Source organism: Drosophila persimilis, unplaced genomic scaffold (assembly GCF_003286085.1).
Source record: "Drosophila persimilis strain 14011-0111.01,24,50 unplaced genomic scaffold, DperRS2 tig00000000-arrow-pilon, whole genome shotgun sequence".
Taxonomy (NCBI): domain Eukaryota; kingdom Metazoa; phylum Arthropoda; class Insecta; order Diptera; family Drosophilidae; genus Drosophila; species Drosophila persimilis.
The window spans coordinates 15,300,276-15,328,138 of record NW_020825288.1 but is presented as its reverse complement, the minus strand read 5'-3'; the positions used below and the strand labels follow the sequence as shown (position 1 = coordinate 15,328,138).

General features: G+C 43.1%; 2 protein-coding genes across 2 annotated transcripts in view; both read left to right on the top strand.

Moving 5' to 3' along the window:
• The window catches only part of LOC6587981 (sex determination protein fruitless), a 128,304-nt gene that overhangs the window by 58,483 nt on the left and 41,958 nt on the right, over positions 1-27,863 (top strand). The gene's annotated exons all lie outside the window — the stretch shown is intronic.
• Positions 19,984-20,574, top strand: LOC6588342 (40S ribosomal protein S14a). The gene has a single exon (XM_002013793.2). It carries the CDS (start codon positions 20,020-20,022, stop codon positions 20,473-20,475), a length of 456 nt encoding a protein of 151 aa, XP_002013829.1. The 5' UTR covers positions 19,984-20,019; the 3' UTR covers positions 20,476-20,574.

Genomic DNA, 27,863 nt, shown 5'->3' with positions numbered 1-27,863 from the left:
GATGCCTTTAAAGCAGTGCACTCGTACACTGAGCGAAAATTGAATGCATCTTAAAGATCACGGAAGACTAACCGTAAACTTATATATTTAAACATTTTGGGGGACATGCATGAATTATTCTCAGACCAGTCAAAAAAATAATCCCTTTTTGCGGTCCTTGAAATACCATATCATAAATACACGGAATATTGTTTAATAATTACAAAAACAGCTTTGGGAATTGATCGCAATGTTTCCTAGAGAGTCCGTGATGCTTTTTTGATTTATATTTCTTGTTAAGTTAAAAACTAAAGACTCCAATCAGAAGCCACTAACCACTTAACTAAATCACAAATTCACTAAGGCTCTTGTACTGTAGATTTCAATGATTAAGTGGCAAATGCGTATTGGCCAAAAAGTGATCTTGACTGATTTACTTTCTGCTTTTATAGAACGTTTTTATACGTATAAGCCGTCAATCTTCGGGTACAACAGTACGTGTTTATTTTTAAACATAAAGAGCTTTCAGAATTCTCGTGAAAAAAAAAAACATGGATTTATTAGTCACATTTGTGTTGGCCATATATTTAAATAAAATATATTTACAAATTTGGAATATATTAATTAATATATTTAAGTTATGTTTTATATAATTTTGATAGTTTTTTTGTACTATTAAAATACCAAAGTATCTAGAATGGAATGTTTTAAATTCGATTCAAATTTTCTGCAGTGTCAGTCTTTTGGCCGTCAGCTTGGAATAAATAATAGAGAAACTTGTTGCTGTTGTTGCTGTTTTTGCTGTTGTTACTGTTGTTGTTAGCTGGGCGCGTTGTAAGGCTATAAAAATGCATGTTTGCTAAATCAATGCAACAACTTGGGGGCATGGCAGCAGCAGCAGCAGCAGCAGCAGCAGCAAGCAGCATAAAGGCGTACCACATGGACCTACCTACCTAGCAACCGACCAAGCGGCCAAGAAACCAACCTGCCCACCTTTCGCCTGGCATCCTTAGAGCTGAGGCTGTGTGCGATCTTGCCACTTACGTAGGCCGCGTGTGGCAGGTTGCCGTTGGAGCCGTTGCCCGCTGCTCGATGCAATGGGCTTTGGCCCCATACCAAGGTCTTTGAGCGGTTCTTGTTGGTGGTGTTGCTGCAACTGCCGCTGCCGCTGCCGCTGCTGGCTGGCAGGCCAGATCATTTTGCTTCCTAGTTGCATGTGGCCCATGTAATTGTGTGTCCATATGTGTGTGTGTGTGAGTGTCTGATACATAGAGGGGGGGTGGGGGACGGAAGGGGAGGGGCATCCACTTGGCCACTCGCTGTGACTTGGCCTAGCTGTTGGTGGCTCTGGCTCTGGCTCTTTGGCTCTCTGATTCTGAATGTCGCTGTCCCTTGGCTGGCTTCGACTTGGGCTGGCTCGGTATGCCGGCTAATCGAATTTCCTAGGATGCATTCACTTTGTCATGACAGTTGGACAGGCAGGTTGAGGTCGAGTCGAGGTGGGATCCCACAAGCTCAAGTCCCAGTCCCATTCCGTGGGCTCTGATCGGGGCAACCCGATTTCAAAAGGTTCAACTTGCATCGACATATGAAGTGGGGATATTTTCGGGGGACCAGCAGTATATATTGTCATCTATTTCACTATAAACGATATTTCGAATATTTATATTATTTCTATATTTATATTTTATTTTTTTATGCTTTAAGCAAAACTAAAATTAAATATTGACGTAAAATAAGTAAATATATTTATTTATATTATTATTATATTAGAGGACAAGGCTCCTAGGCAAAGACCTCACTCGTGCACCAACCCCCGGCTCACTCGCTGGTGCCGATATGAGTAAAATATAGAGAAAATTTTCATATTTTATTATATTCTTTATTTATTTATTTTATTAAGAAAACACTTCATACTATTTTCCTCTTAAATTTATTTTATTGAAATGCATTCAATTGGCATTTTCTTTATTTATTTATTTTTTTTTAATTTATAAAAAGTGTAATGAATGAAGTCATAAATTGCAATTATGTATCTTAGAACGGTTTGAATAAATTTCAGTTTAAACTCGATGACTGTCTATCAAGAATCGTTTTCTGTGCAGCCTACTATTTGCTTACAAGATTTCATTTAATGTTTAAGATTAATGTGTTTCTCCTTTTTTCAGTATTCCAAGTGCATTAGCAATTCGTGGTCTATCGATAGTCGTCGCTCGGATTCCATTAGTTTTATTTCATTTATCAGGCACAAACATGTTGCCCCTCGCTCTGCACTCTGCCCCTTCCACACACACACAGACCAGACGCGGCCCAGGGTCCGGGTCCGGGTCCGGGTTTGGGGCCCGCTCGGATCGCACTAAAAGGTTATGTACAGGGCTGACTGGCTGGCTAAGAGCTGAAGTGTTTGCACTGCGTAATAAACATAAAATTCAATTTTCATTAAGATGTTGCCTGATCCCTTGCCATTTACCGTTATGCCATCCGCATCCTACAGAACGGGTCTAGGTCTAGGGCCAGCCGGAGTACGAGTATTTCAATAATGAATTCGAGATAAGCGCATTGGCTTCACTTGTCCATGGCCCAGGTCCAGGTCCAGGTCCAGGTCCAGGCCGCGGTCTAGCCCCAGGTTGGGGCCATTCACTCGCATGCCAGGCCTCCTCCGAACATACGCTGGCAGGAATTTTCATTTTATATAAGAGGCAATCGCAGTGAACCGGACCAACCCCGAAGGTTTCTGCACTGCGAAGTGCACAATTTTCTCACATGGCAGTCGCTGTCTCTACCTTGGTCGCCGTTGCCGTTGCAGTTGCTGTTGCCGTTGCAGTTGTTGCTGCAGTCAGTCCCATTCTCATTCTCAGTCCGAGTCACAGTCAAGTTGTCCCTCCAAAAGTTGTAGATTTAAATGAACATGGCGCTGGCCGAGTGGACAACAAGACATCGGCTAATGCCCAGGCCCATGCGTGTTGATCTTCCGCTCCTAGCCCGCTCTTTCTCATCTCTCTACCCGTCTCTTAGTACACAGAAAAAAATTACAATCAAATAATAGCCATTTAGGCCATTGGGTTTTTAGGCAATATGTCAATATTTTGTTGAATTTATTGACTTTAGATCTCTGATCATTAGTGATTTTTGAAAGAGATCACTGATCACTGTAAGTAGGATTCGTACTGGTGGTAGGATTTGGTTATTGAATCGAAGTGTGATGGTATTTTGAACTGTGTATAGCTCGATCAGGATTGCAGATAGGTTGCCCATTGCTGACACCGTTGACGAACATCATGATGATGCTGGCAGTCGTGATGATGAAGATTAGCGTCGGCTGGCTGGCCGATTCAGATTGCAGATGCATCCGCGAACTTATCTGGCAAACAAGTTTCTCCCTCTGCCCCGCTCCCCGCTCCCCCTCACCCTCCCCCTCTCTCTCTCTCTGCCTGCTGCATGGCTGGTGTTGCTGTTGTTGCAAGTGCAGCGGCAATATTTAAATTGTTTTATACATCGTTGTGCTGTTAGCTGCCGCCTCGGTGCTCCCTCTGCCCCAGCATCCTGCGTCGTCGTATGCGTCTCCTGGCCCCTCACTGACTGGGCCAATGGATGTCCTAATGCGTAAGGCTGCAACGTGGAGAGGTGGGGATGTGGCTTTTGCTTCCTAGTTGGGCTGGCTGTACCTGTGCTGCTTTAAATTTCCGTTTATGCCTTTTGAAAGCTTGTAAAATGTTAAATGAAATTAAAATTTATTGCCCTGGCAGGCAGCGATAGACGTCTGCACATGACTAGGCCAGGCCTGGCCAGCACCGAGATGGCCAAATGCTCTCGGCCCGGGCGGAGACTACTGTGCCAGGCGATTATGAGTTGCAGCTTGAGAAGGCCCGCTTGGCCGCTCACTGCATGGCCTTCCTAACTGTAAGCCCCGATATCCCGATAGGTTTATTGGGCAATGAGAACGAGGAGGAACCTTTTAGACTTGTTTATTTAAAACACCAGAGTATTTTGTCTTTATTGACTATTTCGGAGACTTGGCCAAGTGCCTGAGTGCGAATTTATGCGGATACTCTTAACTTTTGCAGTTTGTAATCTGTAGGCTGTAAAGCGAAGAGCTGGTTGTATAACTGTACGCCAAATGCTTAGAGCTTCTAAATTGGGGCTATAATAAAGCACTTATCTGGAAGTCATGGCGAAGCGTGGGTTAATTAATTAATATACTAACAATATGCAGATAAAAGTAGTAAAAGACTAAGAAGAAAGTAAGACCATATAACATTTGTGGGATAGACTGAACTAATGCCTCAAAAGACTACGATAACCGTACTAGCCTCTTCTCAGATAAATCCAATGATTCCCATCCATGATCACATGGTCTTCTTTTTTGTCAATAGGTAGATCAATATCTTCAATACATATTCATATTATATACCTATTACATTCTATAGAGGTTTTTACGTATATAAAATATTCTACAAACTAGTCTCTCGATTAAATCAGTTTAAAACCAAGGAAAATATTATTTTTACAACATTTTGCACAGCCAAAAGATTGTATTACTTTTTACTTTAACTTTCAGGAGTCCAAACATAAGCCATATACAAAAATTAAGATCACTTCAAAGTAAATACAAAATAGTCATTTTATATAGCTTTTGCTGAAACACAGCCAAGTGTGCTTATTATTTTGCCCATGACTGTAGAATGACTGGGAACATATAGATTTCTATGTGCATACTCATAAAGTTTGTACCTATGGTACCACTGTATGTATTTACATATATTTAAATAAGCATTATATATGAATCATTTGCTAATTTTAAGATGTTCTCGAAAAACCTTAAAAATCCAAAATTTGATTACCCAAACATTTAATAGTAAAACCTGATCGGAGAGATCATTAAATTTTAAGCTGAATGTTAACCTAATGAGGCAGATCGTATGACAATCTCAACTTATATTCTATCTATATATAAATATTATTTAAGTTAAAATGTTCTACAAAGTAACGGACCCATATCGGCCCCACTTTGCAGAGGCAAACACAATTAGCCGCAGAGAACAAGCCAAATCCTTGGCAATATTGTGGTGTCCCAGCCCACGATAAGCTATATTTGCTATAGCCATTGTTCCCAGATTGATCTGGTAATTCATTCATGGCTCGCTGTGGCTTTGGCTGTGGCTGTGGCTTGGCATCTCCTCCTCCTACTCCCGACTAAATATGGACATTAAACAAAGCAAAATGAGAGCAACCGCAAATAGCAACAATTTTCCACTTGACTTGAGCGTTAGATTTAGCGAGTGGGCAGATGATGCTGGCCCAGGCATTTAGCGAAGGAGGGGGGGGGGGGCAAGGCGTGCGGCATGCGGCATGCGGCAAGGGGCTGCTGCCCACATTTGCCTAAAAGGAGCCCAAACCTGTTGCCTACTGAAATGTAAATCTTGATGGTAATTTTAATAGAAAAAAATCGAGGCAAACCGTTGGTTAGCCCAGGCCGCAGTCCACAGCCGGCAGTCCGCAGTCCGCAGTCCCCAGTCCGCGGTCCAAGCCCGTCGTTGGGCGTAGAAATAGTTGGGGCTAACTAAGCCCCGGCACGGGATAACACTCCGCGAGAAACAGGAACAACAACAGCACACCCATGCGAGAGAGCAGGCAACACCAAATGTTTATTGTGCTATATAAATGGCAACATTTGCAGTTACCCTAAGACCGCTTCTTGCTACCTCTGCTGCTGCTGCTGCTGCTAGTGCTGCTGAACGCATTCCTCTGGCTGAAAGTGGCTGCCACTCAGGTACATTGGCCCAATCCTGTCCTGCCCCAATCCCATCTACCTCTGCCTCTCTCTCTCTCTCCTTGTGGCTCTATGATGATGCTGGGCTGCATCTGCAGCGCCCGCTGAGTGGACAAACCAGATATTGATAACGGCTCTTCGATGCTGTTACTTTAACAGCCGCATTGCTTAGGCCGAGGACAGGGACTGCAACTGCAACTGAGACCCCTCCATAGCTGCTATCATGCAACATTTGCTGCTGATGCCTCTGCCTCAGCCTCTGTCTCTGTCTCTGCCTCTGTTGCACACACAGCAACACTTCACTGGGGCTGTTTGTTTTCGTATGGAATTAAACGCCTTGGTGCACAGGTGCTGGCCCAGAGATGTCTTCTCTTCTTGGGCCAGCTTCTCTCTTCCACTTCCACTTCGGCCTCTCAGGTGCAGCGCTTGCATTTTATTTGCAATTATTTTTGTAGCGCAAAGGAATTACTTGGCCATGGCTACGACTACGACTACGACTATGGCGTTGGCTTTGTCCATGGCTTTATCAGCTGCCCGGCTTGGGCCATCTTCGAGTGGAGCCGAGCCGAGCCAGGCCGGACTGGGCCGGGCCGGGCCGGGCCGGGGCAGGTGAATTCTAATTTTTACAACGCAGCTGCGCGCCAGAACCAGGTCCAGTCCTTCGCTCTGTTGGTGGCGCTGTTGGTGTTCATTACGCAAGAGGTGAATGCACCAGAGACGCCCAGCACTTGTCCAGGAATCCGCCCAGGGAGCGAATCAATGAACTAGTAAAGAACCAAGCCCGCTAAACACTCGAGCCAATTATAAATCCGCTGCTCCTCCTTGCCTAGGCAAACGGCAACCAGCGAACGGCAAACATGTTTTGGGCCAATCGCAAAAAATATGCAAAAATCGAAACGCTCTCTTGCCAAATAGCAAAGGTCAGGCCGAGCATGAAACGTCAACGCTTTGAAGGTTGTTCTCATGCAGTCCGATCCGCGGTCCACATTCAAATCCAACACAAAGTCCGCGTCCGCCGCCAAAGCAGATTCATTAACCAAGTTAATAATTAAAAACAACAACAAAATCAATTCGTTACTGGCTTGCAGCAGAGCTTGCTCGGAGTTTGACTAAAATTTATTACATTCCAAACAAGGCGCCCAAAAACCAGGAAAATGAAACAAAGAAGCGCTTCGACAGCGGCAGTTTGGATACCCTTTGCCGTGCGTTTTGGTCGGAATTGAATAAATTACAAACAGGTTCTTCAGCAAGAACCCTATGTTCGGAAGATACACCCTATGGAAGGGTTCAAACTATGGAAAATTAGATCAGAAATGGAAATACTAACACTATTTTCAATACGAGTCACTCGATCTGAATGATTTGCTTGCACACACAGTAAACAGGGTCCAAAAGTGTGTCCCTCTGAACTGTACAAACCTCTGAGCAAAATTGTAGCACCCTTTGGTAGGGTGACGCATGAAGTTGTAGCTGAGAAAACGCAGTCAGAAATACGAGCATAAACTTCCGTATTTGCCAAAATGTTGTATGAACTTTTGTTGTTTTTTTGTATCTTACGTCAGTGGATACAATAACTTACGACAACCTTAGGACGGTCTGGGGCTGTGTCTGGGACTGGGGCTGTTGCTGGGACTGTGTCTGGGACTGGGGCTGTTGCTGGGACTGTGACTGGGCCAAGGGGCTGTACGAGGAGGCAAGAGACGACGATTCGCGGCTGAGGGCAGTCTCGCATAATTTTGGCAAATTTAGCTGCGGGTGAAGGTCCGAGACGGAGACGAAGACGGAGACGTGGACGGGGCCCCGCTAGACCAGTTTTTAAATTACATGCAAAGCATTCCAAATGCAAACTAAAACATTTATTTTATTTTATTTGATTTTATTTTTTCTTTCATTTGTTGTCGTTTCTTCTTTATTGTTGCTTTTGCTGCTGTTGTCTTCCTGCGTTTAAGCTTTTTGTGTGTATCAAAAATTTAAGCAAAATGCAAAGAGCATGAAACCCACAAAAAACCAACAACAACAACAAAAAGAGTGGAGCCACAAAAACAAAGCACCAACAGCAACAAAAATCGCACACATTTTTTTATATTTCTTTTTTCGCAAACTAAAATTTATTTCAAGGGCAAATGCGCGAATTTTTTGTTGTATTTTTTGTGTTGCAGTGCGTCGTCATCAGCTTGAGTTTTTAATACACTGCCATTTTGAGGGTGGGGTTTCTTCGGTACGAAGTTGGGAACCACTCAAAGTGATTCGACTAATATAATACTCTTCTTCAAGATAAAGATACATAGAGGGACAGAGATGCAAATATTTCAGACTCGTTTGGAAACTTTTAGGTTTAATGAGCAACGTATAAAAGTGATATTTTAATTAAGGAGGAGTTAATGACACATTATAAAATAATTTAATTTGTATTTTTAATCCGTTTTAATGCCTATCAGTCATTATAATTGAGTCATTATATTCGCTTATCACATGTCCCCAATTTATATATTGTTTTTTTATATATTAATTAATTAAAAATAAAGCCGAACAAATTTTTTTGGAGTTTATATTTATGATTGATTTTTTTCTATATTTTATAAATATTGTTTGTATTTTTTTATAACATTATTATAATAAAAATAAAAAGCAATATTTTAAATTTTAATTTCGATTGTAAAAGTAGATCGCATTAAATTTTTTAATTATTTATTATTTTTAATTATAATATTATTATTATTTTTAAATAATTTATATTGTGCAAAATGCAAATACATAGCATTTATTTACATTTATTTATTTATACTTATTTATTATTATTATTATATTTATTTATTTACTTTATGAATTTAATTCTGCCCTGTTCGATGTGCAAAGCGCATCTCATGTTCGTCATTTTCTCGTTCGATTTTTCCGCTCATTTTTGTTGGTGTTTTTTTTTTGGCAATTTTCGCTTAATACTTTTAATAAATTGCCCGGCGCCAAGCCCCAAGCGCTTCGCTTTCGGCGAAAACTCAACTGAAGCGCTTTAGATTTATGCGTCGTGGCAATTAAATTCATTTAACGTTATTTATGAGCGGCCCAAAATACTTGGGTGGAGGGTGACATAATTGAGAGAGTCCAGCGCCCAGAGCCCAGAGTTTGGAGCCTTGCTCCCAAGTCCCGAGTAAGTGGCAGCCACAAGAGTTCTATTTGTGGGGGAGTGGGTTCATCAACCCGCAGGAACTATAATTTGAGTAAACAAGAAATTTACGGCAAAATTGTGATATTCCGAAAATCGGAAATTGGGCTAAGTAAATTACGCGCATTTGGCCAGAAGCTAAACACCCACAACGAGGCGGGTAAACAAATAACTACATATGTACATATGTAAGACATACATATTGCTATGTACGGGTATTTATGTACAATATATAGCTCTATTAAACAGATCACCGCAGCGTGTAATATTTGCATTATAATCAACATCCAAAACAACAACAAAATTCACCCCCGATAAAAACCATATTGTTCTCGATCCGCAAAAAGGTGGAGTGGAGGGGAAGGTGTGCAGATGGCGCCCTACTTTCCGCAGGTATTTGTGTGCCGTGCTGGTTCTTATACAACTTTGGGCGCAATTTAGGGCATCTATTTGGGTTTATTTGTAAAGCAAAAATGGTTAATGTCTTAGCTGAGTCTTGGCTCTGCTCGGCTGCTGAATAAAACGAAACACATGTGCGGAAATTTTCAGCCCATTGGCGGTGGCAAATCCAATCTAAACGCCAAAACAACACACGAGTCCAGCCAGGGGCAGAATATAGCGCATACGCAGCGTGAGCCGTGACCACACACAGCCTTTGTCTCGGAAACCAATTACCCCTTTATGGCCAACAACAACGGTAAACAAACTCACTTTCAATTGGCCAAAAGCTGCGCTAAGCTGCAGTGCCACCTGATTGATATCTCCGATAAGATATGGCTGAAATCGCCTGCACCGACAGCTAGACAGAGAGAGAGAGAGGGAGAGAGGTTGGGCCAGAAGGATTATGGGGTAATGTTGTCAACTAACTAAAATTCTAAAAGGCAGGGTCTCTTTTTATAGAGTGGAATAGCTTGCAGATAGTTAATTGGAAAAAGTGATAGATGTCATTCGTCATTCGAAAAGTCTAAAGTAAGGGGCCTAAAATTAATAAATTCTTCTAGCCATTAAAAAATCATTTAATCAATAAATTTTTAACAAAATTTCGTGGTATTTGTTATCATGCATGAGGTATGCATTAATTAATTAATATTTATTAATATTAAAAAAAAAAAATCAGCTTATGTCAATGGCCTTTTATTATTAGAGCACATAATTTGTTAGTCGATGTTCGAAATCGTGAATATTATAGTTAGTCAAAGCTTAAACAGAGCAGAAATTCATTCCGTCCACAGACTATGGTTATTCGCCAGAGTTCAATGTCAAATGTTACATTTTGAAGTAGTTTCTTAAATATTTATATTATATTTTTTCCACTCTTTGATGTTTGCCCACTCTCGACTCACTGGCTAATACGTAATGCGGTTGTTTGTAAGAGAAAAAAAAACCCCCGCCCCGAACAAATGCTAACAGATCCAGACTTTGTTTTTTGTCTCCGTTGTTGGCCAAAACCGAAAACGGAAAACCAAAAAACCGAAGCAAAAGCAAACGTAGCGCCAATCCGTAAACGTTGCCAATCATTACGACAAACGATGGAACGACCTTGCCAATTACTGATGGTCGGTGTGCCACTCCTTCCATCTGCCCCTTCTCTCTCTTTTCTGTTCCCATCCTCCTGCTGGTCCTGGTCCCGCATTAAGCCTTTCCTCCGTTTGCGTATGCGCGCCGCATATTGAGTGGGTGGGATTGTGTGGTGGGTGAGTGGTTGCGTTGTTCCGTGTGTGTTTTACTCTTGTTAAAGGTTAAATGCGAACCTTAAATTGAACCAGCAGCTGCTTTCTCTTCGGCCGCAACTAAGAGAGCGAGAGATGGAGAGAGATACTCGCAAAAAGCTTGCAAATAATTAGCGCAAATTTAACGCTCGCTTCTCTGCTTTGCTCTGCTCTGCCGCTCTGCTTGGGCTTCGGGTTTGCGTTCCGCCTTCGGCAGCGTGCGTGCGATCGCGGTTACCGCATAACCATCGCTCTCCATGTGTGAGTGTGTGTGTGTGGTGTTGGGCGTTCAAATTGTTTTACATGATGGATCGAGAGCGGGGAGTGTCGTGTCGTCAGAGAGAGGGAGGAAGAGAGTGAGAGAGCAAGCTCGCGCGTAAATTTTTGCACACATTTCTTGTTGCTTTTACTGGCAGCAGGCCAGGGGCGGACTCTGCGGCACAGGGGGTGTAAGCAAGACATCTAAAGTGAATGATTATTTTGGGCCCCAAGTCACTGGACTCCGGTCCTGCGTCGCGCTATGATCCTCGTTCGCTTTGTGGGCTTTTTGCAAGAGTTTACGCATTTGATGCCGCTGTCAGCCCATCCCGTCCCTTCCTGTCTTCCCCCTTCCGTGGCCCTGTCAAGTGCGAAGACCACGTTTTGTGCCTGTGTGTGCGTGCAGTCAGTAGCAGCAACAGCACTTCCAGAGCCACTTAAGTGCTCAGCACATGTGCCGCAAGAACAGAGCATCTCTAACACACACTCACACACACACACACACACACACATGCACATAAGAAGAGATAGAGACACTCACACAGGGACAGCTTTTCATTGCTCAGCTGGAAACCGGCAAGACGGGGCAGGGCAGGGCCCAGCCCGAGTCCAAGACCAAGACCCGAAGTCTCAAGAACGATCCGCGTTCGTTGCCCATCTAAGTCTAAGCCTATTCTAATGCCAGGTGTGCGACAGAGACGGAGCCGCAACTGGAGAGACAGCAGGAGGGAGCAGCGGAGAGCGAGAGAGAGCAACTGCATCGGATCGGCAGCAACTCCAGCATTTGCCACATGCGAAACGTCGTCGGCTGCAACTGCCGCCGCTGCTGTGGCTGCTTGCGACGGCCGAGGCAGCGACGCGACGTCGCGTCGTCTAAGTTGTTGCTGGACGTGTTCTTTTTAGACTTTTAGCATTATTTGCAGCATTTGCAACGAACACTCGCTAAAAACAACTGCAACCGCAACGTTGTGGCACGCGTTTCTATTGCTAGTGCAGAACGAGCAGCAAAAAAGCAACAACCACGGAAAAGAACGGAAAGAACGATCCTCCTCCCCAAAAAACTGGATGAAAACAATCATTTAACGTCTTGTGATGTGAATATGCTACCATCAACGATAACAACAACAACTGTGAACTGTGAACAATCGTATGCTAAAGCCAAACGAGAGTGCAACATGTGCCGCGCAACTTGTTGAAACCGCACATCGACACGATCCAATCGATCCACCAAAAGCGGAAAACAGAAATCAAAAATCAAAGCAAAGTATGTGAGGGTTCAAAGGGAGATATCTTGGAGGAAAAGAATACAGCTATGGGTCACCCTCTCTCTAGAATCCATTCCAACTAACGGTATCTGTTAGTCCCAGAGAGAGCGAGAGAGAGACATTGAGTAAACGAAACCTCGGACGGACAGCCACCCTATCGTTGAGTGACCAAGTAAATAGGAAGCTACTCAGTTTTTCTAGGTAATGGATTCCTATATCTATATCTACGATATGAGATGGTTCTAGGATTCAGGAGTACCACACATCTGTACACACAAAGAACTGTTAGAATGCTTTCTACTCATTCGATTAGAGAGAAATCAAGTGCAACGTTTAGTCATTTTTCCTGGAAATCATTTGAATGGGCCAGAAGTTCGCAGTAACCAATTTGCATACTGATTCGGATCCAATCCCGATATCACAGAACTTACCTCAAATGTAATGCTATATGCCACTATTGTCCCGCAAATGCAAATTCGTATCATTTCTGTAAAAGCAAAAACTGGAATTTCACAATTAATATTGTTCAAAGAAAGAGCCATAACAAAGGTGGACAAACAATGGCGACTGAGACTGAGGAAGACTTTTGCAGGGACAAGAAATCAGCTGATGATCATCGTCAACGATCTTCATTATCGTTATAGCCGAATGTCTAACATGTGAGGAGCACATTTCCGATTTCCGAAAGAAAGACCCGACCCCAGCTTGAGCAGTTGTTTTTTTTTTCGGTGTGTGCTTAATTTTCAGACAATTCCAAAGAATCAAAAGCGATACGGGACCTGGAAGGCCAGGGCAGGGGATGGGACTGGGACTGGGAATGGGGATGTGCAGACACACAAAGAGACAAAACGAGACTTACACACTGAGAGGGAAGATGGATGGAGAGATGAAGAGATGGAGAGGCAAAGCTCTCGGGGTACTGGGTTAGCAGGCAACCAGGCAAACGAGGAATAAATACCGCATTTTATAAGCAGCCGACGAGATTCGCAAATTGCTCGTTTGAAAGCGAAAACCCTCCAAAGAAACAAACGCACACACAGACACACACTGGCGGTCCCAGTCACCCCAATGAGAGAGAGATACAGATACTGCGAAGGCAGATACAGATACAGAGACAGCGACAGCTACAGATACATCCGCATGATCGCTGTAAGCGCTTCAAGGGTGAGGCGTCGGCAGCAGCAGAGGCAGCAGCGGCAGCAGCGTCAGCGACAGCGGCAACATCGTGTCCAAAGTGCCCTTGATCGTTTGCCTCAAAATGTCGCGCAGCGGCAGCGGGCAGAGACCGTGGCAGCATAGAAAGAGACGGCCGCAGCGCTGTAAGCTTTGTCCATCCCTTTCCCGGCCCCTCGGCGAATTTTGGCAACGCAAAATAAATCCACAAAAAGATCATCAAAGAAGAAAACAAAAAAAAAAAACATAAGAGTCTCTCGCCTTTAGATATTTTGCTCAGTTTTCGCTTTTATACTCGTAGTATTTCATTTCATTTATTTTGTTTACTTGAGCAGCAGGCAGGCTAAGGGTTTCGTTTGGGACTCGGCCTGTGTCTGTATCTGTATCTGTGTCTGGGCAGGGGTCTGGGGCTAAGCTGCCTGCCGCTTGGTGGGACAGTCGACGGTTCGAACTGCTTCGAGTGGGTTACACTTTTAACCTTAACCAGTCTTTCATCTGCTCTCTCTCCCTCTTTGGCTCTCTTCCTCTCACTCTGTTGTGGCCTTTCTCTGGGCCCATCAGCAGGCATTGTGTAATAGTTTGCACAAAAGAATTCCAAGCGGAGAACGTGCGCGAGTGTTTGCTACAAAAGTGTGTGAGATACAAAGATACTGATACTGATACTCTTGGAACGAAACAAATCCCAATATCCCAATCTATCCGCAAATGCTTCAGCGCGAACTTGAGAGATACTGACAGAGCTGAATACTCTAGATAACCGTGAATCGAAGCGAAATACCAAAAAAAAACTAACAGATACTTTTCCCGGCCACAAACGCAGTGCAAATGTCAAGTGCTCTCTCCCTCACACTCACACTCACACTCTAGATTACGGAAATGACAAGGTTTGTTGCATACCACTTTTTATCGTCCAGATATGGATAAGCCTCTGTTGAAACGATCGTTCAATCATTGAGGTTGAAAATAACATTGAGATCTTCATCAATTGATATGAGAAACCATTTCTATGTTTATGCAAATATTTTAAGATAATATAAGTACATAAAAATACTCACATATTTCACTATATGTTCTGGTTAACCCTGCACCATTTAATGGGAATCTGTTTTAAATAGGGACTCTGAATGAAAACCATACTTTGAGATCCCATAAAAATACCAGAAAATTGCAGATATGTTCTTATGTTTTGTAGGAACATTAGAATACATTTAACATATGTTTTGCCACTATCATTATCGTTGATAATGCGTTCTAATATAATCCTTACAAGGTAACCCTAGCTGAACAGAAAAAAGGAAGACCATCTCCAGATGTATATAGAATACTTTTCACAACCTAGATTCAATTCCCAATTTAGTCTCCGGATCTCTAGACTATTCTTTAAACAATCTAGGACTTTTAGCAATAGATGATTAATCGCTGAGCTGTTCATAAACTCACTGTCAAGGGCATGGCCAAGATCTCTTAGTCATCGAATTAGTTGCGAACTTTTGTTGCAATCTTTCGGGTTTAGTGGCATTTTTGAGTATTAATTATCCCACGCTCGCCGCCATGGCTGGCCGTCTGCTTGCGGGTCGAGTGTTTGTTTGCATGGCTTTTTAGTACCCAAAACTATTGCTAATTGCCAAAAAGTATCTGTCAGCTTGATTGCTCCGCTTGGCGCGCCCTGCCCGGCCCTGCCCTGAGCTGAGCTGCCTTTTAAAGTTGATTTTTGCCCATGTTCTTTTTCCGAATCGGTTTTTGCCAAGCCATTAAACTTTGGTAAGTCGTCTGCCCGCGCCCATATGGTCAGAGTGACTGCCGCTAAGCCGTTGCCAAATCGATGCCAATTTAGTCAGCGGCTCGTGAAGGACAAATGCGACTCGATCGTGTATGTACAAGCTGGCTAATAGGAGCACCAGCCACTGCAAGACAGACTCGAGTCGAGTCGGTTCGAGTGCCGACGACGTCATCAATTGGAAATAGATGAAAATACGCAATGCATGCTAATTGAATAATTTGAATTGTGGCACCTACAACAGCCAGCAGCCAGAAGCAAACAGCTTGTTTGGCATTTGTCAGGCTCACTAATTTAGTTGCTGGAGATATTTTGACAGCCTCGACTTAGTCCGCGCGTGGGTGGGTGCACTCTGGGTGGGTGGCTGGCACAGAGCAACAGCTCCGTATCGGATTTGATTGCATTGTGAACGACCGGGAGTGAAATCAATGCGAATGCACATTTTTGGTCAATTGTGCGGATTGTAATTTATTGCATTTTAAACACTTTTGTTTGGCTGCGATTAAAACAAATGGCCAGGCATCTCAGACGGAGACGCGATTCCAAAATGATGTCATACCGCAGATCGGCAGCTGCTGGTGCTGCTGCGAATCTGTGACAGACATGCAGGGTCAGGTTAAAGTTGAATCATTTGTTTATTTCGCAACACGATTTTTCTCTTAGCTCGCATTGATATGCTGCTGCGGACTTGGCCGCTAATTAATCGAGTCCCATTTTATCGCAGACAAAAGCCGTACTGGCAATCAATTCCCCATCCAAATCCAACAAAAGATCTCAATGCGTTTTATTAACGGACACTAGAGTCCCGTCCCCCAACCGATCAACAAAGAGCCCCAGCAGCCAGCAGTCTCAACAGCTTCTAATGCGCGGCAGCATTTTGTTAGCATTTCGAACACGCCCCAATACGAGTGGAGCTGATCAGGCTCGTTGGGAAGTCCTCCAAAGTGCATTACAATAGCGGCTTACAGTGCGTCTCATAGGCATAGATATAAGCAGTAAGACATTGGACTTTGGACTAGATGTTGTCTATATCAAAAAACGAAGGGTACTCGTATCTCTGTGCCATATTTCAAACGGAATTGATACTATTCCAGTTGATAGATTCTAGATTTATAGATCTACCTACTATTTCCACTATGCATACCTCTAATCGAAGAACTCAGAGGAATCGCTTAGAGAGAGTACAGACGAGGAGCTACCACAACCAGGCTTTTAGATCAATCTTTAGATTTATAGATCTACCTACTATTTCCACTATACATACCTCTAATCGAAGAACTCAGAGGAATCGCTTAGAGAGAGTAAAGACGAGGAGCTACAACAACCAGGCTTGTAGATCAATCTTTAATCAATCGCTTATACGAAAAGTCTTCAATCGATCAACTGTTTTACAGTTCTGAAACGCGCTGTATACTCACACTTAAATGTATTCCCCTAAAAAAGAAACAACTTCGGCAAATATCAACTTCAGAGTGTGTGTGTTTTTTTCGCGAGATTCTTTTGGCGTTTTCAGTTTCGTTTTTGTTGCCGCTGCCACTGCCGCTGCCTTTGCCGTTGGCTTACAAATAAACGGCTTTAACCTTGAGCGAGCGCATTTGGTTTGTAAGTCACGTCTAAGTCCCCGCTCAAAGGTTTGACAGCAGCGACGACAGCGGCGCAGCGCTGGCAGCGACGCCTGCGCAGAAATTGGTTTCGGCTTCCACTTCGTCTTGCCCATTTTTGCAAAATTTTTCGCGTGCTTCGCTTACCCTTTTTTTGGCCAAGTTCTTGTTGCCAACTCTGTGCTGGTGTGTGTGTTTGTGCTATGTTTTATTTATTTATTTTTTTCTGTGTTAATTTTGGAGCTTGTAAAGTTGCTGTGCCGCTTGACCAAGTTGGCTATTGGCTGTTGGCTATTGGCTGTTTGGCTTGGGCTTTTCTCGGCACACGAAAAAGGTTAAAACATGTTTTTGAACTAGGTGGCTCGTTCGACTGACGCTGTCGCTCCTAATGGCCTACTACACGTTGTGGCTGTGCTCTTGACGGCCTGTTTGTGGCACAGACCGCAGTCATGCCTCCAAAGAAGCGATTATGTAATGACCAGGCTCTAAAAGCAAGTGGCCTAAGTGCCCAGCAATTTTACCCGCAAATGCAAGGTGACATGAAAGCCCCTCGATAACAGTCTTTTTAATGGATATCTATCGTTGTTTGAAATGTGGACAGAATTTGATTGGGCCAGTGATGGGTATATGAACAGCTGCAATACATATATCGACGCTGAATCTATTGAGAGAGTCCCTTATAATGCCTTAAGAGAGGCTATTCCCGTACAGATTTATTAATCATTCTACCAAGTATTTGCTATTAACATAAATGTTCGAAAAACACTGCCCTATCAGCAATCATTTCATTGGAACTCCCACGTCAATACCATCCGATAACATTAAGAGTCCAAGAGTCCCAATCCACACGGCATCTCTTTTACTTAAATAAAATTGTATTTATAGCGAAAATATTTCTTATCAATAGCTTGATTTGTTGATATTTGGTCGATGAAAAAACTACCCTGAGTGCGTGCGTACTTGCACTATGTCAAATAAGTATTTTTATGGATTCTTTAAGGCTGAATGTAAGAGAGTAGAGGAGTCCAAAGAAGATTCGCTGTACCATCTTCATATGGTGCATTGAACAATCTTTGTAATGTAGGGTTCATCTTTAATGCTCGATGGGCATTGGAAATGTTTAAATTTGATGGAATGTTCTATCCGTTTTCAGTTAGAGAAGGGTACATACAATAATCCTTCTGCCTGTGGCATCCTCCGCCAGTCTCCGCCCGAATGATGACCTACGGAGTAAAAAAAACCTTCCCACACTCTTCGGGGTCTGACGCAGGTACTACTTACAACACGTGGAGCGTGGAGCGTGGAGCGCGGAGCGGAGCTAAACACGCGCGATCAATTCGCAAAAATTAATCGCTACACACATACACACACACTAACAGAAAAACTGTCAAAAAAAAGCTCCATTCACACACAGGCACAGAAAGTCCAACGATGCCGTTGTGTTGGTTTGCCTTTTGCCAAAAATTTAGCAAATATCAATAAAAAAAAAGGCAAAGTAAATAAAAACAAGAACAACAGCAAAACCAATTTAACAACAACAACAACAACAAAATTAATATAAACATTTTTGCACTGCCGTTGTGTCTGCTGTTGTTGTTCTTTTCTGTTCTGTTCTGTTCTGTTGTGTTCTCTTTGGCTCGGCTCTCTTTGGTTGTTGTAGTGCTGCTCTTTGCTGTTGCTTTTGTTGTTAGCTATTTCGGGTTTTTTTATATGAACATGGGTCCGTGTGTGTATTCGCGCATCGAATCAGTTACACACACAGTTACACAGCAGCAGTGTTCTGCCTGTGTGTGTGTGTGTGTGCCGTGAACTTTAAATTAGACGAGCTACGACAGAGACAACAACAACAACAGCAGCAGCAACAGCAGCAGCAGCCGCAGCAGAAGGCGGGCACATGCGAAGAGCAGAACCTTAATAAATTTCGCATACTTTGCGAATTTATGCTGAGCGACAAAGACAACAACAAGAAGGGCGGACGGCACCGTGGATCGAAGCTTTTGATACCCTTGTAGATCGCAGATCTAAATCATTTGACTATGGCCTGTCGATTGAGTGTTTGATTGAAGAGCAAGGCAATACAGACTTACGTACTGCTAGATTACTAAGGGACTAGTTTACATACAATCAGACGGACGGAGGGACAATGTTCTACGAATATCCGATCAAGAAGATAATAATCATACCCTCTGTAAGTGTATAACAACAGGCAGCCATCAGCCAGGCCAGCGACAGTTGTTCATTTGAAAGAGAGGGCGAGAGAGATAGAGATAGAGTGTGAGCGGGAGCGGGAGAGCCAAGCCCAAAAGACGAGGGCCCCTCTGCCGCTGCTGCTGACGACATCAACATCGCAACGAACGTCGTCTAATGGCGTCGTCGTTGACTGCATTTTGGCAGCGCTGCCAACATCGCTCATTTCGTGGCGTTTGCCGATCTTCTTCTTCCTCCTTCGCCGCTACTCTGCGTTCAAGGACAAGTGCCGTGCCGTGCCGATTGGGTTTCGCTTCGGCTCTGACTCAAAGTTGGAGTCGGAAAGAGCAGGGGAGCAGCGGAACGGAGCGGAGGCTGTGCGGTGTCGAGAGAGCTAAAAGGGTTGTCAAGATGAGACTTGCTTGAAAATTGGTTTCTTGGCAAAGCAATACACACGCATGCCGGGATTTGAATACATTTGTAATCCAAAGGCGTTATATGATGGACAACAACGTCGACTTCCGCCTGAAGGGAGTTTCGCAATATTTAAATTAAAACAAAAAAATACGAAAATAATGAGTGGATTTATCTGTGAAGCAGTAGATGTTTCGAACTCCATCCAAATAAATGAAGGGTGATATTTTCTTGAATGTAAGGGTGTTACATGGACATTACATGGTCTGATGGCCATTTGTAAATGGTCCCCACATATTTAACAGCATCATCTCTTCGATCTCATCTTCGTCTTTCCTGTCTTTCTCTTTAACTTCAAATCGTAGCCACAACAACAACAACAAGAGAAAGAGAAATCAAAGACACAAACAACAAAAACAACGAAATTGTTTTGATTTCTCCTTTGGCTCATTCCGTTGTTGGTGCTTCTCTCTTTTTTCTTTTCCTCTTGTTTTTTTATTGCTTACTTTATTTTATACGCTCGCTTTTTGTGCGCTTAATTTTTGCATGCACGTTTCGGCGCTGACCTTGAAATTTTTTCTTTGCTTTTGCTTTTGCGTTTTGTTTGCTGCTTGTCATTGTTGTTGCGTTACTGTTGTTTTTGATTTCGTCTTATTTACATTTTATTTGAATACTCACGTTAACTCCGGTTAACGCATTTGCTGCTGATCGACCACACACTGCAGAATGGCTCCCAGAAAGGCTAAAGTTCAGAAGGAGGAAGTGCAGGTCTCGCTGGGACCCCAGGTGCGCGACGGTGAGATCGTCTTCGGAGTGGCCCACATCTATGCCAGCTTCAACGACACATTTGTGCACGTTACGGACTTGTCCGGGCGCGAAACCATTGCCCGCGTCACCGGCGGCATGAAGGTCAAAGCTGATCGCGACGAGGCGTCTCCCTACGCCGCTATGTTGGCTGCTCAGGACGTTGCTGAGAAGTGCAAGTTACTTGGGATCACTGCCCTGAACATCAAGCTGCGCGCTACTGGTGGCAACAAGACCAAGACCCCCGGACCCGGTGCCCAGTCCGCTCTGCGCGCTTTGGCCCGCTCGTCGATGAAAATCGGCCGCATTGAGGATGTCACTCCAATTCCATCCGATTCCACCCGCAGGAAGGGCGGTCGTCGTGGTCGCCGTCTGTAAACGTCTGTACATTGCTTGTTCCTCATTGTATCGGCTCTGGTCTTATATGCACTCGCATGTACGAGATTCAATAGAAGCAAGGTGCTGCGTTATTTTTTTATATAACTATGAATACATCTGATAATGTAGAAGAAATACACCTGCCCCTGGGTGCGTTCGTGTGTGTGTGCGTTAAGGAGGAAGCAAAATAAAAAAAAAGCATCAGGCGACAATAATAATAAAACATAATAATAAAGATAAAAATTATATATATATAAAAAAAATAAATAAAATTCACAACAATGGAGCGCACGCTCTGCTTACGGATTTTATAATTATTCATTTTATGACCCGATTTTAATTTGGTTGCAATTAAATTTCTAAAAAAACAACATATACTTAGACCGGCTTGAGGCGTGGGCCATTTAATTGGATATCCAATTGCAATGTTATTTAAATTAATTTAGTTCAAAAAAAAAACAAAAACATTTATTACCAAAATTAAGATATTAAGGAAACAGGAAATTCATTATATCAGATATTTAATAATTTTTGGAGCTAAAGTATGTACATATATCATATTTTGTAGATTGTTTTAGTTCAATCTGAAATTAATTAGGGTAAACACGAAACAAGCAATTTTTGTATACATCCTTAAATTTATAATATATCTACAGACATATGTATTTAGAATATTTATTCTGAGGTTCTTAATGGGGGACCTGTAATTTTATTATTATCTGTTAGATATATATTTATAAATAAATACAACAAATTCTTCACGTAGATTATCCAAAAATGGTCTCGAGTGGTAAAATAAATGGGTTTATCAGGTCCACTTGGGAGCTTCGTCCCTTAAAGGTTTTCAACGGGAGGATTAGGAGGAAAAAAATCCACTTTTTCCCTACAAATTCTTGAATGTAAATCCATATATATATTTCTAGCATAGAATTAGTGTTTTTCTTTTGTACAGAAGCATACAAATGTTTGTGGTTTACATTTGGCACATACACATATTCGATTCTCTTACAAAAATTTTGTTTGATCGCCTTTTATGTCTACTTATATTTACTCTTCTCCCATCCATATTTATACATATTTTTTGTACCACTTTCCAATTCAGACCGCACCATTTCAATTGGTTTTCTCCTCCTTTCCAAGTGGTACAATATTTTCGTGTAATTACAGTTAATAAACATTTTCGAAATTACATAAAAACACTTTCATCTAGAGGCGGAGCGCAGAACAGACATTGGCACGGCCAAGTCATGTTGACTTAATTATTAAATATATATTCTATAGTTTTATAGCCCGATGCAAGTTTTGTTGTTGTTTTTGCTGTTTTGATGTTTTTCTGCTGCCTTTTGCAGCTCATTAAAATTTGTCGCCAACTTTTGCACCTGTCGCCGCGTCAGGCTGCCACCTTCGACATGGCCACAACAGCAACAGCAGCAACAACCACCGAAAAACAACCAGAACCAAATAAAAACTTTTAACTGACAATTCGGCCAGACAGACACAGATACAGATGCTCACAGATACACGGATACACAAATACCAAGCAGCGGGCGAAGAGCTACGGAATTGAAATCGAAAGTGTCACGGCAGCTTGTTGGTTCTTTTGTAAATTTGTCGACGTCTTCGCTTCCCCTCGGGCTGGCTGGCTGGCTGGCGGGCTGCGTTTAATTTAGTTTTTAATTTTGTTCATCGTTTCGAAAAGTGCTTCTGGCCGGGCCGAATATGTTTCAGCCGCTTGGCATTACTCGGGCAAACTATACGTTATTAATTTGACCCCAATTCGGCTGACAGCTGAAAAAGTGTGCAAATATTCTGGGCCATCGCTGGGGTGCTGGGGGCGAGGGAGAGATGCTATTTGAGTGTTTGGGCTGACTGTCAGCCGTAGGGTGATTTGTCAAGTGGTCAGATACGTTTTCCAAATGACAGCTAGCTGTGACAGGCAGCCTCTTCCGCATCATTTGAGAGATGAAAGCAAGAGACGAGTGCAAGATGCACTCAGTCGACCGACCACATGCTAATTTACTCAAATTATCCCAAATGTCAATTGGATGCGGCTTGATGTGTGATATATGCGTTAACATTTGAGAATTTAATTAAATTGTCAAACTAAAGCGGCTTTGAGTGGTTCTGATCGCTGGCCACACCTCTCCGCGCACAACGCGGCGTATAATTAATTGCACATTGCGCATACGCCGCGTAAGACGGTCGACGGTCATGTGAAGGATGGCCCCAGAAGGAGAGCAGATCGGGGCAGACAACATGCAGGCCCATGCTTGTAATTTATCATTCGAGTTGTGCAAAAATCCCCATGTCTGGCACAATTAGAAATTAAATACATCAGCACTCGGCACCCAGTACTCGGCATCCGACAAGACAAAAGACAAACAAAATTAACTTGTCCCGAACTAAGTGGCGGGGCCAACCTGTCGCCTGCGGCTGACAGAACGAGTGCACAAAGCGAAGGCGTTCTGTTCTGTTCTGGTCCGTTCTGCTCTGCCCAGAGGAGCACTGTTCTGCGAGTGGATGTAAATGCAAAACAATCTTTGCTGACCATTTAATTACGTGTTTTTTTGTCGGCCAAAGGAGGCTCGGCCCACGCGGCAGGCAATGCGCCAGCCAGTGCACCGGGCGATGGCTGCAACTCATAAAAATCATCAAATTATGTCTTATTAAGTGTGAAGTGGCAGCGAGAGGCCGCCGCTGCTGCCGCCACCGCGTGTGTCATTAGCCAGCCAGTATTCTACAAGTATTTCCATATAGTCGTATGTTCGGGCCCCGTCAAACTATGCCAAAGGGAAGCATTTGATTCTATTTATAAATGTGTGTATTTCTTGTCAGTTGCTGGACAACATTTTGCGCCGCTCGAGTTGGCTTAATTGCACCGGAAGTGCCGTCATCAAAGTGCCACAGTTTTTGCTTATGGAAACAATTATTGCACATTTTTGGAGGAGCGGGAAGGGCAGCTGGGTTTTTATGAGTAAACATTTATTTAGTTATATTTCTGTGCATTTTTTTTGCTGGGATGAATGAATCACAAATAGCTTCTATAAAGATGCCTGGATCACTTTTCATAATCTCTGGCATTGTCAACTTAGAGATTTTTTGACTTAAAGGATTTGCAGCAGGCTCAGACCCCGACTCTGATCCGATTCCGACTCAGACGGGGCGTGTTGTGCACTCGTCTGGACATTGTGGCATATAAATTAATTGACTCATGCCAGACCCCACACACTCCAGCAGATCTTCTCCGTGCGGTCGCGGTGCCCGTGATGATGAGTCAGTCAAGCCAATAAAAACTGCTTCGCTTCGCTGAGCGAAGCCACTTACAAGCCGCGGAGAGATGCCGGCTCGTGGCTGCCACTTGCGGCAACTTGGAGCGATACGGGAATGTGGGTAAATCTGCAAGTCGCTGGCAAATCAAAGCCACGACAAAACAAAAGCCGCAACTCTCGGCAATCATCGTCAGCCTCAGGCATCATCTGCATCAAGTTGTGGCAACTTTTAAGGGTCGCAGCGGAGTTGCAGCGCAGTGGCAAGCGGCAAGTGGCATGTGTCATGGCTGCAGATAGCAGCATCCATCTGACAAGTGTTTGGCTGCGGCCCCAGCCTGAGTATCAGCTTCTTCTGGCTGTATAAATGTTGTGGCTTCTGCCAAAGTTTCCCCACATAGAAGAGGACCCATGGACTCACTCTCTCTCCTCTGTCTGAGGAAATTTAGTTTTAGTTTTATTCAAAAACTCAGTTACATTGTCAGCGCTCTCTGTCAAGGGTCAACTTTTGACAGGATACAGCCAGGGATGTGTCGTTTTTAAGGCTTTTCGGGGTTAGATGTAAAGGCAAAATTAATTTACCAGAGGTGAATGTTTCTTTAGCCACCGAATGATTCATATTCGTGATGCTGCGGGACCTTTTATCTACCTTAAAGGAATTTGATTCTGAAACTCAAGCCCAATAAAACAAAACCAAGTGATTAAAGGTCTACAAATGCCAATAAATGTCCCCTTAGAAGCAGTCCATAATTTAAAGCATGAAGCGACAAGCACAAAAATTAAATTTGAATAAATATTTCATACAGATTACAGCCACATTTAGCTGTAAGCTCTCTTGACCAGACAACAGAAACAGCAATGATAATTAAAACCAAACTTTTTCAAGGTTAACTTCAGGCCAAAAACCACACTCGGCTAACAACAACAATAGCAATATATTTTTGGTTGTAAAGCCGCTCGCCAAATTTCAATTCGAAAACAAAATGAAAACCCAATTTTGCATGCGTTGGAGCCCAACAAAAGGCGGGGAGAAATAGGCCAGTCGGTGGCGGAATACCTATTTAGGTATTCAAATGTTTACAGCTCGATCCGGCGTGGGACCGGAGGGTCTGGGGGGTCTGGGGGGGGTGTAACGAACGCCCTTTACCTTGCTGACACACATTTTATGCTAAGCAGCCGACGGTAACGGCCACCGGATTGTTCAAGGTGTTGGTGTGTCTTTTTTACTGTTGATTTATTTGTATGTTGGTGATGTCTCTCTTAAGTTTGTTGGTGAGGGTTGTGTCTGGGTTGGGGTTGGTGTTGGTGTCGTTGGAATTGTTTCTGTAGTTTCTAAAATCAATAATCTTGATCTACATGCGTTCATTTCTAATATAATTTGCACCACATATCTGTTTTTGTTGTGTTCAATTGGTGTAGTTGTTGAAAGTACTTCATTTGTTGTTGCTATTCATGATTTTTCGGCTATGGGATCTTCCCTGGGTCTGTGTCTGTGACTTTGCATCGTGAATAATTTGTTTTTTCGGTTTTTTTTTTCAAGTTCGGACAACCTTCGAAATTGCCAAAAACAAAAACTCGCACACTTACACTCCACAAGCGAATAGGCATATTTACATTTTGTTGTTTTAAATTTTATTTGTTTTGTTTTCAAAAGTGACCTTGAGGAATGCGTGCGGAATATTTGTTGGTTTTTACAACACTAAATACTCCGAGTATTAGCTCCAATCTGCACTAAATGGCCAATAAATGCAGATCAAACATCAATAAAACTTTTCACAAAGGCAAAGAAATGGCTGAATCGATGCGAAAAAAATCAGAACAATTGTCCATTGAAAACCCGATTCGTAGTGTAAATATTTAAAGCTGATTTTTTGTTTATTTTGTGTTTTTTTTGCTGCATTTGTGTGTCATCAAAATGCGCTTACAAGCGCCAGCAGACTTGGCCCGAAACAAGACAAAAAATATTCTGCTGATTAACTCAAAATAAAAACGCAGTTATCACCTTTCTCGGCTAATTTTTTGTGTTATTTTTTTTTTTTGGCTTTTTGTTGACACAGCTCGGCCGCTTTTTGGGGCCTCCCAACTTTCGTTGGCGCCAGCCCCCGCGAAGGTCTGAGCAGGCGCCGGCAAAAATGCAAACTATAATTTTACTCAAACACACGTTCATAGAATATATGTATATAATATATATATACTTTTACGAGTATATGCCCATTGGGTCAAGCAGTGTTACAAAAACAAGGCCATAAAGTGCTGTAATGCGACGCTTATGCGGCCATAAAATGACCAAAAAATGTGCTCGAGTTTTTATCTGTTTTTTTTTTTTGCTGAGAACTTGGTTGGAACATACATAGTACTCTCGTGCACACAGAAAATATATTCATTGTTTAAAGTACACCGGTTCATTGGGTACTTAGTGGTCTCAGAAACCATTCTAAAGAGCCAATTAGGCTTTAAAATTGAGAATTTAAATATATATATTATTTATAATATTTTCAAAATATTTGTAAGCAATCGAACAAATTTCTGATTGAGTTTTAAAACTACGAGAAGTCAATGCCCACAAACATACGACTAAATGGCTGATACCAATTTATATCATAGTTATATTTGGAGGTTTTGTATTTGAGAACAAGTTTGAAATTGGTTTACCTGCAAAGCCAGCGGAGCGTCCATCTTGGGTTCGCTCTCGAAAGAACAAATAGATATATATGTACATATGTATACGACTTGGTAGATACAGATGCCCGTCGACATTTGGCAAAGGCGGACTGCGGACTGCGTTTTGGCCGCGTTGCAAGCGCGTGTTCTAATGCGAAATTAATTCAGCGAGTTTTTTGCTCGTTTCTGTAATCTTTGTTCTTGCTTTTTGGCTGGCTGGCCGACTGGCAAATTAAAATCTTTTAATCAAATGCGAAATACCCTGTCAAATTTTACTATTTGATAGTTGTTGGCAACAGCAGCTGCCTCCGCTGCAGTTAACTGGTTTCCCTGCTGCTGTTGCTGCTTCTGGCCAAAAGTGGAGCTTTTTTTGGGTTTATGCCTTCTGCCGTGGCGTCGCGTCGTTAATGAACGAAGGTCAGTCTATGTTTATGCCGGTCCGCTGCGAGTTCGAGCTTGAGCTGGACCGAAAAAAACGAAAAAAGAAATATGAAATAATTTGTTTGGCAACTAATTTGCACGGTTTAGTTATGCGAACAGGAAAGCCAAGCAACAGCTGCACTCGCGGGGGTTTTTTATTGTCTGGGAACCGCGAGTATCAGCGGATATTACACGAATATGTGGTATAATTTCCAAGAAAATGCCATAACTCATTTGGCGGAGGGGAGGGGGATCCAATTAAAGCATTGATGAGCTAGATCTGTCAAGGGAATTGGTGTTATTGGAGTGGATACACATAAGAGGGGAAAAGGCATATAGAACACCATCAGATGTCCTCGGTTGTACCCCTACAAATCCCAAAAAAATCAGTGCCTCTTCCTGGATTCTCACTTCTGCGCCAGAGATTACGACTGGGCCCCGTCAAGTCACCTTTCACATGCGATCTATCAAATCCAAAGATGGTTCAAAGCGGCCGCAGACCACTCGGCAAACATGCAGCAACACACTAGGAAAATACCATAAATATACCAGCACAGAGATTTGGGATAATATTCCGGCCTAAGGCATGGGCCATCTCTCTCTGTCTCTCTCTCTCTCTGCTTCGGCCCCTTGCCCCTCGTTGGGGTTGCGGCTCATGTGAAATGCAAACAGGCAATTAAATGGCGTTGCTGGCTGCACTTGCCCAGATCCGGCCCCGTCCTCAAGTCGAGTATACACACAGACACACAGAGGCACAGAGGCACACATCTGCATCTTTGATTCCTCTGTGCGTGTGTGTTTGGGTGCTGCGCATGCGTCCAGTTTTTACAGTTTTATTAACTGCATTTTTATCTAGCAGCAGCAGCAGCAGCCGCAGCAGCAACTGCAACTGCAACGAGCTGCACGAACTGGCTCTCGAGCGGAAAAAAAGTTGTTGCTGCTGCCGCTGCACGAAATACCCTTTTGGCCAAGAATTTAGCCAGCCAAAGGTATCGCGCCAGCCAGGCCGAGCAGCCAGGCCAGGCCAGCCAGGAGAGGAAA

Coding starts and splice junctions, on each gene's coding strand:
- LOC6588342 (XM_002013793.2), top strand. CDS start 20,020: ATGGCTCCCAGAAAGGCTAAAGTTCAGAAGGAGGAAGTGCAGGTCTCG.